The sequence below is a fragment of the Artemia sp. Qi Xiang Cuo genome, chromosome 2 (assembly GCF_049724085.1).
Source record: "Artemia sp. Qi Xiang Cuo chromosome 2, ASM4972408v1, whole genome shotgun sequence".
Classification (NCBI taxonomy): domain Eukaryota; kingdom Metazoa; phylum Arthropoda; class Branchiopoda; order Anostraca; family Artemiidae; genus Artemia; species Artemia sp. Qi Xiang Cuo.
In genome coordinates this window covers 51,560,804-51,572,186 of record NC_142795.1, presented here as the reverse complement: position 1 = coordinate 51,572,186, position 11,383 = coordinate 51,560,804, and the positions used below count along the sequence as shown (strand labels likewise).

Genomic DNA, 11,383 nt, shown 5'->3' with positions numbered 1-11,383 from the left:
ATGAGCCTAAATCAAACTTTCTATTGTAATGCGTTTCATAACATTTAGCTAAGAAAAGAAATATACAATTCACACATGGAGACATATTGATCTTTACTAAGTCAACTCTACAGCATCAAAAAAGAGGAAAAAAACGAAGAAGCCTTTTTAATACGACTATTTTCTCATTATTCTGGGCAGGACGGGGGGGGGGGAGGCCTCTAAACCAATCTTAAAACAGGAATAATCTTGCTCTTGTTCTTTTCTTTTTGCAAACGAACGGATGAATACTTTTATTCACTTCCATGTTCAGGACAAGGAAATTAAAATATGTTAGTATAACGACTTCCATATGGCCTGATATCACTATCTCTTAAAATTTTGAATTCAATCGTTGGATGTTTTGAATCTGATGCGTTATCATATTGTTTTTTCAGGGCAATGCCAATAAGAATTCGACTGATTAACCATCTAAAGAATCATCAGATTCTATGTTGATGATTTCTTCATACAGCTTATTCCCAGCAGTGTATTTTCGAGCATGCAAAACATAAATTCCACTAAATTAATTCATAATATATTTTATTACTTGGGCTGTTCTAATTCTTCTATTTTACAAAAATATCTTAAATTGGGATATTTGGATTTTTTGATGCATCAAATCCATATTTTGGAGTCATTTTTCTCCACCAATACAGCCTTTCTTTTGGCAGCTTTATATAACAAAAAACGGGTGGTTAATAAGCGTATTATAGATAAGATGGATAAGATAGATAGATATCATATTTCAACAATATTTTGAAAACTGTCAAAGGAAATGTACATTTTCTCAATCTGTGAAATAAAATATCTTAGACTGTTATAATACAGTCTAATATCTTAGAGGGTTCGGACAGGTCGGTTCGTTTCAAATTATTGGCTCTGTCCTATTTTTACAGGATTTCCCGGGCCCAAATATAGGATTCGGAAGTCCTCGGGATCAGATCTATGGTAGATGGCGTGGGATGCCTGGTCACATAAATTCGTCATTTCCCGAGTTTTTTTTTTTTTTTTTTTTTAAATACCAACTGTAAAAATAGTAAAAAACAGTACAAAATCAGATACACATACAGTGCCAACGATTGACTGATTCAGGTAAAATATTTGGAATCACTCTTGCTGCTTCTAGGGCATCAATTTCGATGTGAGGTCAGTTTTTCTCTTTGCAAGAGACTGCTCTATTCTCGCAGATTCCACCATTTGCTCTCTTTCACTTGTTCTGGACTTCACAGCATTTACATAGAAAATGGCCTTGTCTTTCAGTGTTGCTTTCTCACCGAAAGCTCGTTCCACATTTTCTGAAACTATGGGCTTTTCTGCAAATTTTTCAGCAACGTTCAACATTTCTGGTGAGAAATTTTCAATCTCGGTCACGAAATCTGGAGTAAAGACCCGTCTGCAAAGCGTCACAACTAGTCTTTTGATCTCTGAGTGCAGAACATGAATGAGAGGCTCTTCTTTCTGGAACAGCTGGGTGAAACTCATGAACAGTTTTGCTGAGACTCGAGTTGGGCCTTCATCGTCGCACTTTTGATAAAAGCCAGAATCTTCAGAAATTTGGCAGTGGACAGAAGATTCTGCAATTTTTTCTCTCTTGGCACGAAGTTCAGGAAGTACTCTAAGATTGCCGGCCACTGCTGCATGATTCTAGCGAGGGCACGTCCGGTCGTCAGCCAGCGGCTTGGGATATGCTTCATGAAAGCGTTCTCTGGCACTCCCAGTTTCTTTTGGCACTTTCGATAGTCTTCACAACGTGCAGGCCAGCCGTCAAAAAATGAATGCACAAGAATAACAAAGTCAGAACTTTCTTCTCCGAACACCTGAAGACCTTTCAAGAAAGCGTTATGAATTATATGGATGTTGCAAGTAACAATGTTCGACGTTCCCTTTCCCGTCACTTTCTTTTTTTCGGCATTGAACTTGTTGCAAACGCTGTTGTTGACGTTTGGTCCGTCACTTCCAAGCGTGATTAGTTTTTGAAGTGGCAGCTGATTCTGCTCAATGGCTGACATAATCTTCCTATACAGGTTATCACTTGTCGCGTGGCCCATAAAACTTGTGCATAAATGTCTGCTCTGGATTTCGTTTCCGTATGAGGACCAATATCGAACAAGTATCTGTAACTCTTTCATACCAGCGTTGTTGGTTGTCTCGTCATATTCTAGTACAAAATATGACTGAATGTCCTTCACAAGCATTTGCTTACAGTAAGGATGCAGCGCATCGGTGATCAGACACGTGAGTTTCTTCACACATAGGGACATTCCGTCGGGGATCTTACCGGGGAACATCGCAAAGAAGGTTGCGACAATATGGTCTGAAGAGTTAGCAGACATGGAACTCTGTACCGTCCGAAGTGCCCATATTAACTCAGCTTTATAAGTGGCATCACGCTCACAAAACATGTTTGTACCAACTAATGGTTTATTCTTGGTTGTTTCATCAACTCGAGATTGTCCGGTCAAGTGAAGCTGTAGTGGATGTAGTTGAGCAGTAACTGCAGCATTTTATTCTGTATATTGTACATATTGGTTTAGCTGAGCAACCACAGCTGTGCAAACCAGATTTTTCAAGTAGAGTTCGCAAAAGAACAAGTACTGGTTGTTCCCAGTCTTACACCATTCGCCAATCTTTCTACCGCTGCAATCCTCCTTAGCAAGCCATGAACTATTGAACTTGGTAGGCCCCATACTTAATTACCAAGCATCACCTGCAAAATAGCATCCCGCGATTAAAAGGCCATAAAAAGAACAAATGTGGATATGTCCGAAACTGCGCAGTATTCGCATCAGCCTTTTATAGCGTTCGACCAGGACACGCATAAGTCGCAAGAACTCACAGTCTCATAAAGCAGAGACTGCTAGCCTATATACTGATCTTTGCTCATTTCGGGCAGGCCCAACATGACAAAAAAAAAAACAAAAAAACATAGGCTACTAGGTCAATACAAAAGCATAGCCCAGGCCGAAGCAGCTTACTAATCCCAACACAAATCATTAGTTAAGTTCAAACAGCTCAACAGTTGTAATTAATTATCGATCTACACCGAAAGACAGCACAGTCTACAAGCAGAGTCAAAAGCAAAGAAAAGCACATCTTGGCTTACTTAACGAGTAGTGAAAATTGCAAATAATGAGCAATGTTCTTGGTGATCTTCAGCCGAAAATATAGGAATAATAGGATTTTAGCCAAAACACAGGCATTTTATAGGAGTACATTAAAATATAGGAATTTACTGGAATTTATAGGCGAGTCCGAACCCTGCTGTTGTAATGCTGACGGTTGTGATCTGACAAAATAATAGACCCTAGAGTTTCTTTTTCCAGGACAGCCTTTAGGAAGCTAAAAGTAATATTTGATTTCTTTTGAACTTACTTAGTGACTCCGGTTTGATCTTTAAGCATGTCGTCAACATATGTTTTTTTCATGTCTCTTAGGTAAAAATCTAGACTGTCTGCGCATGGTTCATCATTGATAAAGCTAGAATCGTAAGAGCTGGAAGGGCCGCTGAATTCCTGGCGATTAATACTTTCACTCTTCGGGCGACGAACACTTTGAAGAACTGAAATTAAGAAAAATTTCATCTAAAAATCGATGCAAATGAAACAAATAAATCAATTTTACTACCAAAGCCTGAATTTTACTATAGACTAAATTTAAATATGCAAAAAGCCCATTCTTCACAGACACATTTTATGAAAAGGTGGGCATGCTCCATATTACCAAAATTAAAGTGATGTAAGTATTTTCATTCTGCATAATTAGGGGACACAGAGTGACCCTCGGTCCCTCTAAACAAAGAGCGTTCTTAACAAAATTAATATTTTACAAGTTTCTAAGCTTACATATAGCTATATATTTCACAAATGATGTTTGATTTCCACTGAAGCTGGTACTTAAATGGATATGAGCCTGCTGATTGTAGATCTAAGACTCATTTTGTAATTTCAAATCAAAATATACAGATCATCTATTTAAAAAATGGTGTATGATTTCGAATAAAGTTTCTGAGCTTGAGAACCGCTAATAGCGCAATATTGAAGTCCAAAATAAAAAGATGTTATGCATTCTACATATTTCACAAATGGCGCTTCATTTCAGCAAAATTCAGTGTTTAAGAATTTCTGAGTTTTCGGATTGCAAATATGAGGCTAATATCGCAACAGACAAGTCCAAATCCAAATGCGTTAACTAAATATTCTATAGATGGCGTTTGATTTGCACCGAAATCGGTGTTTAAGAGTTTCTGAGCTTGCTGATTGCGAATACGAGCCTAATATTGTAATAGGAAAGCCAAATCCGAAGACCTTAGTACATAATCCCAAATGGTGTTTGATTTTGACTCAAGTTGGTATTTAAGAGTTTCTGAGATTACTCATTACAGATACAAGGTTCATATTGCACTATAGAAATAATAAATTAAAAAATTCGGCACACATTTCAAAAATAGTGTTTCCATCAACGTTGGTACTACTGAGTTTCTGAGCTTGTTGGTTACAAATCTGAGGCTAGTCCAAATCAAAATCATAACATCACATTATGATAGACATGTTACAGCTTGTTGAAATCAGAGTCTTAGGAGTATTTTGAACCTTTAGTGCTGGGGGGTCCAAAATATGACCCTTTGGCCAGTCCTTCTAAAAACCCCCATCCCCAAATTCACATTATTAAGCATGTTATGTCTCTTTTGATTCGCATTCATTCAGAAAACATTTAGGGGGTACGGTTTTAATGAATATTAAAATTAATTAAATCGTTTGACGACAGTTAGAAAACAAAACATGTTAAGTATAAACCACAAAACTCATTCTTTAGAAGAATTTCGGAAGGAACGCCCCATCTCCTAACCCCTCTGTTTATAGTTATGTTCACAAACGGTGTTAGATTTTACGAAAACTTCTACTAAAGATCTCTAAGCTTGTTGATTACGAGGCTAATGTTGTAATATACTGTATCTGCCAAAAATATCTTTTCACAAAGAGCTGACACGATCCACCTTGCTGAAATCTGAGTTATCTAGGCATTTTAATTCTGTATGATTGGAGGACCGAAAGTGACCCTTAGGACAATGCCTTTTTGAAAACCTCACTTCCAATTCCAAATTTGCACATAAAGAGATGTTCGACTCCTTTCTACTCATGACCCTTCTGGGATTACCACGTTAATTGTCCTAAACGATTAGATATTAGTCATCAGAGATCATTAAAATCGCAGCATGACAGCCCCAAATCAAAACACATATTTCATAAATGGGGATCAATTTTAACTTTAAAGTTAGTATTTAAGTGAGCTTGCCGATTAAAACCTGAGGGTAATATTGCAATAAAGACTGGTATATCAAAACAATTAAGCCAAAGTTTCAAAAATAGAGGGCTTATTACATTTTATTGGAAACAGGCATGTAAAAATTTTCAATATGTATGATTGAAGGGCCCTAAGTAGGATCGTTGGATCCGTATATGCAACAACATCGCCATGATCTTTGCAAAGAAAAAAATGTGGCACTTCTTACAATTCTTGACCAATTTTGTATTGTTTACAGAATGATTCTAAATGATCAAAAGCTAATCATCAACATTGTGGGGTGACAGCTTGAAATACAAAGCTGAATTCACAAGTGGTGCTTGATATCAAATTAGGTCTGTATTTTGGAATTTCTAAGCATGTTGCTTACAAGTTTGAGGCTACTATTGTAATGAAAACACGAACAATCAAATCAACAGAAGAGAATGGTTATGCATGATAAAGATGTTACACCTCACTCCAATCTAAGTCATGCACGAGTTTTTTCTGTATGATTGGAGGATTTGTGTGTGATGCATAGGTCTGTAACCACCCTCCCCCCCCCCCCTCTTTGACCTGGATTTTACACATTTTGGGAAGCTGTATACTTAAAACAAACAGAGATTAAAATGAATAAAACTATCAAGTTTAAAACGAATAAAAATTGTTCCAGATAAGAGTTGGGCTGTTCCCCAGCCCTTTCACAACCCACCGCCCCCCCCTCTCCCCCTTATAAGCTAGAGTGTCATTTTGGCTTACTTAATCTCGTTTTTTTTTTATTGAATTGAGCAGCATCGTCTTTTTAAAATTCAGGAAAGGGCACTCTCTAAAAATGTTAAAGCATGCCCAGTTTGAAAACATACTGCAGAACAAAATAAATATTTTCCTGTTTTCAACCAAAGTGTTGGAAACTTCGGTGTTCTCTTTAAAGCACAAGCACAATCTAACAATATTACAGCAGCATGAAGGGGTTGCTATAAAAAACAGCTAGAGACAAGAAAGAACCATAATAATACTGCTTATCACTGCATCTGATACAAAAAGCACATGGACACAAGCGTAAGTAGAATAGCAAACTTGTAAGTAAGCTAAAGACCTTAAACCTAATTACAACAAAATCCAACCACCCACTTTCAAATCAACTACTCCTTAAAAAATCAGCAGAGAAAAGTGACCAAGAATACACACTGTTGTTTTAAAGTAGATTGAAAGAACTACCTAGTTAAGAAGATTCTGGATTTCATTATAATTACTTTTCAATTTGACCCATTGAGTTTGAAGTATAAGCAAATCTCAGCACAGAGCTGGTCATTTCTTAGTATTAGGAACCTTGCAATAAACACAGACTTAAGTGTCAATCATGGTTTCGATAATAAAAACATAAGCAAACAAAATAAAAACAGGAATCAGCTCACTGAGCTAGCTGATCTCTGTGGACACCTCAACTAATTCTAATAAGCTAATCTCTGTTAACTTACACTTTTCAAAGTTTTCGTTATCAGAGTTAGAGGAAGATGAGTCGCTTGTGTTACTTTCATCATGCAGTCCTGATATTCCCAGCGATTTCATTTTGTTTGTGCAACCATCCAAGTCATGACCTTTAGCTAGAATACTACTGTCATTATCACTAGATGACAGGGTAGAAATCCCTGATATATTACTTGAGCTCTGATCATCTGAAGCAGAGACAATAATATTCTCATTTGCTTCTGGTAGGATTGTTTTCCTGGCAGAAAAAACTTTCCTTGGTGATAGTTTTAGGATTGATCCTCTTCTTAAACGTTCGTCCTTTTTTGTTTCCGAATTGCATGTTGACACCTCAACATAAGCGTGCCGATTTTTTGGGGCAGTTTGAATTCTATCATTCTGCCTTGCTTTCAAAAAGTAGTCAGTAAAGTCAATTGAGTCTCTATACGTTCTGTCAAACTCAAGCAATGCCGACGACAATTTATTTTCTTGAAGGCCATGGTTTGTAATCTTTTTTCTTGAAAGCTTGGATACTGAAGATGCCTTGCTCATTTCTGAAAAAAAGAAGAGAATTATGACACTTAGACCTTCACTGCCATTGAAAGAGGATAATAAAGCCCTAATATTTTATGAATTTAGTGAACTTAACACTAAACTATAGTGTTAAAAGTAAATAAGGACAAGTAAAAAGGTTACACAGTTTCACGTCTATAAGTTGAGAGTAGAGAATGAAAATTTCGTGAAGATCAGAAGCCCCCCCCCCTTATATACCTACCATGTAAGAAAAGTTATGCAAAACAGTGCAGAAAAACTATTTTGTTAGTTGCAATAGGCTCCTCTGCTTTCTACCCCCAGAAAATGTCAAAAGAAAAGTTTCAAGTTTGCTATTACAGGCAGTGATTTTTTTTTAATTATCATAACTCTTTTGTTCCTTCTTTCATAGGCAAAAGCAAAAGTAGACGCTTTTTAGTAGCTACCTCAACCCTCAACAGGCTAAAGTTTTGGCACAGCCTCCGTGTCTTTGGGTGTCTCTATAGTGAAGATTTTCCATTTTTATTATGACTCAAGCCACATAACTTCGAAACTATTTCAGAAAAGAGGAGGATATCTCAAAGAATAAAAACACTTTGCAAGTGAATTTAGCAAGTTTCAATATTCAGTACCAGAAATACCAATCCTTCATTGGAAATACCCAAAATATATGCTCCTTCCATGGTAACATATGCAACAGTTTTTCCTGAGACCCGCGCAAACGGGAAGTTTTTGCAAAATCGTAGTGGTAGTTGCGACTACGAATAAGCCCTGTGTGAATAGTCACTAAGACTTACAGTCCCCTGGCTTGAAAAACAGGAAAATCAGTTTTTTTTTTGCATGCAAAGCACTTATGTAGCCTTTTTTTCCTTCTTCACTGCTAGCAGGGCACAAGAACATCATAGAGAGCTGTTTAAGGGCTTATTTTAAAGTATTAATTAAAAAAAACTTTTCGAAAAATAAGTTTTTCAAAGAAAAGTAAAGGATATTTTAAACTTAAGCTCACCAGATACAAATACCTGTTAAAATTCAAACTCAAAACGACCAGAAATTACTATTAAAGAATAAATGAAACCCAAAACGAACAGAAATTAAATAAACAATCATAGCAAAAAATATAGAACAAGTAATAATATAAATCAATAAATAGATATTAAAGCTAGTAATGCTTAGATTGAATATGAAAATCAAGCTTAAACTGAAAAAAAATGTTTTGCTATTGATGTATAAATGAAACTTAAAACAAACAGAAATTAAATAAACAATCAATGCAAACAAACACAATAGATATTAATCTAAATGAATAAATAAATCTTAAAACGAGTGAAACCTAAATTGAATATGCAAATCAAGCTTGAAACGAACAAAAATCACTACAAACAAGAGTTTATCCCCATATGTGCCCCCATATATGTCCCCAGGGCATAACTTACAGGATCTGTCCCCGGGCCCTGGGGTTTGTGTCGACACTGGAGTTTTTGTTATATGATAGTTGAACTATTTTTAACAATATAGCTATCTCAAACATTTTATCGGATTCATTTGGGTAAAAAGGGCGTGGAGGGGGGCTGGTTATTCTCCAATATCTTTTGACGCTTAAAATATGAACTAGAACTTTCAATGTCCAATCAAATGAGCCCTATCTGAAGTTTATACAAGCATTCCTTGTAGACCCCGGTGCCGCGCCGGAGGATAGACCGAACGCCGCCGACAAGAGGCCCGGTCGAACGCCACCAGCAAAGGCGGCGGCGTTTGGTTGACTTTAAATTAATTTTGCGGCAATTTTTTATTGCGTAAACTGCAAAGTCGGAGCTTTTTCTTCTCGTGTGGTTTAGTATTTCGATTTTCCTAATTAGAAATCAAGCAGGGCTTGCACTATCCCCGAATTTTCGAGTATTTCCCCGAAAAAAAATTGGTTCCCCGAATCTCCGAAAATCACGCAATCACAGTGCCACCCCTAGCGATTTATCACCAGTGACTTTCCCTGCCAAATATTACTTTGCATACCATAATTCTTCACTACTCTCTGGTTTGTTAATTTTCACCTCTTGTTACTTTGCATAAAAACCAGACAGATGCAATATGCAATTGCATTGCAAATATTGCAATATACACAGCTCTTCATATGTTGACAAAAAAAAAGTATCGTCTTTATGAAATGAGTTTAAATTATTTTGAATCCAGTTTCCCAATTGCAATTCCTTACATCATTCGTAGTCAAGAATTTTATTTTCAAGTTGAATAGAATTATAGAATGCAACATTCACTACAGTTTGATTTTGAAATTGATAGCAGAAAGATCGTTTCTACAGCTGAATTGTAAGTTTGCAGAATTTTTTTTTTTTTTGCTGTTTTTAACAGCCGTTTTGTTTCATGCAGTTTAAAGTTCAGAAAATTACACCTTTGAGCAGGACACTCCCCCCACAGTCTTCAAGGGTCATAAGTTATGCCCTGAGGTCATATAAGTTTTTATTGAAATCTTTGTTGTAGAAACTTGAAAAAGAGCTCTTTCAATTGGAAATACAAAGGGCTAGTGCCCTTTTTAATAGTCGAAAGTGATTTGAGGGCAACTAACCCCCCTCTCACGCCCACCTTTTCCCCAAACACATCAAATCAAAATTTTTAGATAGCCATTTTGTTCAACATAGTCGAAAATTTTGGAAATTAGGTCTTTAAGGATGACAACCCCACCGTCCCACAACCCTCAGGGCAAGGGTTGTAAGTTACGCCCTGGGGGCATGTATGGTTTTTTATAGAAAGCAATGTTGTAAATACAGCATCATCTGAATCCAAATAAATCATTTTATTTGAATGTAATTTCTCATTGTATCTTAAGCTTTCATTATTAACAACCATTTTTTTCGCATTATTGTTTCTTAAGGACGCATCAGCTTGTCTCAATTTGTATTCACATGAACTATTTGAACCATTTGAGGAGGACAAGTTTTTCCTTGTAGAGTCATTGGAGACAGACTCTTTTGTATGATGTACAATGGCCCTTCTACCTTTATGTTTGAAAGAAAAAAGTGTACTAGAGCTCTCTTCAGAGGTATTCTGATTGGTAGAGTTACTTAAAATATATTTTTTGGGCTTTTTTTATGTCCTTGCAAACAAGAGGAACTTCTACTTTTCAACTTGTTCTTTCTTACTGTGATATTATCAGTTTGAATGCAGACTCTTTCAGGAGAGCTAATTTCAAATCTAGTAGATTTAGAAGATGGATTTTCTGAACAATTTATTTCTTCCTTTTCACTAGAATAACTAAGCATCAAGAAGGTTGAGGCATCTTGTTTAAAAAAACCTGCAAAGTCGGGTTGTAAGGTTTTTTATAGAAAGCAATGTTGTAATAACATCAAAAAGGGCTCATTCAATTGGAAATTGAAAGGACTAGTGCCCTTTTAATACTCAAAAGTGACTGAAGGACAACTAACCCCCCTCTCATGACCACTATTTCCCCAAACACATCCAATCAAAATCTCAGGGCAAGGGTTGTAAGTTATGCCCTGGGGGCATATAAGGTTTATATAGAAAGTTGTTGTAGAAAATTCAAAAAGGGCTCATTTGTTTGGAAATCAGAATTGCCCTTTTTAATAGTGAAAGTGAGTGGAGAGTAATTGATCCCCCCTCCCACGCCCACCATTTCCCCAAACACATTCAATCAAAGTTTAGAGATAGCCATTTTGTTCAACGTAATTGAAAGTTCTGGAAATTATGTATTTAAGGATGACAAACCCCCCGGAGCCCCCAGGGCAGAGGTTGTAAGTTATGCCCTGGGGGCATATAAGGTTTTTATAGTTAGAGTTGCTGTAAAAACTTCAAAAGGGGCTTATTCAATTGGGAATCGACAGGGCTAGTGCCCTTTTTAATAGTTGAAAGTGATTGGAGGGTAACTAACCACCCTCTCACGCGCACAATTCCCCCAAACACATCAAATCAAAATTTTCAGATAGCCATTTTGTTCAATATAGTAGAAAGCTCTGGAAATTAAGTCTTTGAGGGTGAACCCCCCCCCCCCTGCACTCAGGGCAAGGGTTGTAAGTTATGCACTGGGGGCATATAAGTTGTTATTGAAAGCATTGTCTTA

General features: G+C 36.7%; 1 protein-coding gene across 4 annotated transcripts in view; it reads right to left on the bottom strand.

Annotated features, from left to right (window-relative positions):
- LOC148955353 (uncharacterized) overlaps positions 1 to 11,383 on the bottom strand; it is a 110,925-nt gene that overhangs the window by 35,522 nt on the left and 64,020 nt on the right. For 3 of the 4 annotated variants that reach the window (XM_089101730.1, XM_089101735.1, XM_089101728.1), the window contains exons 2-3: positions 6,780 to 7,322; positions 3,394 to 3,580 (exon numbers count right to left, since the gene is read on the bottom strand). In XM_089101730.1, the coding sequence (XP_088957856.1) occupies positions 3,394 to 3,580; positions 6,780 to 7,320 (728 nt within the window). In that variant the 5' untranslated portion in view covers positions 7,321 to 7,322. The remainder of the gene's footprint in view (positions 1 to 3,393; positions 3,581 to 6,779; positions 7,323 to 11,383) is intronic. The other variant, XM_089101742.1, reaches the window with a different exon arrangement.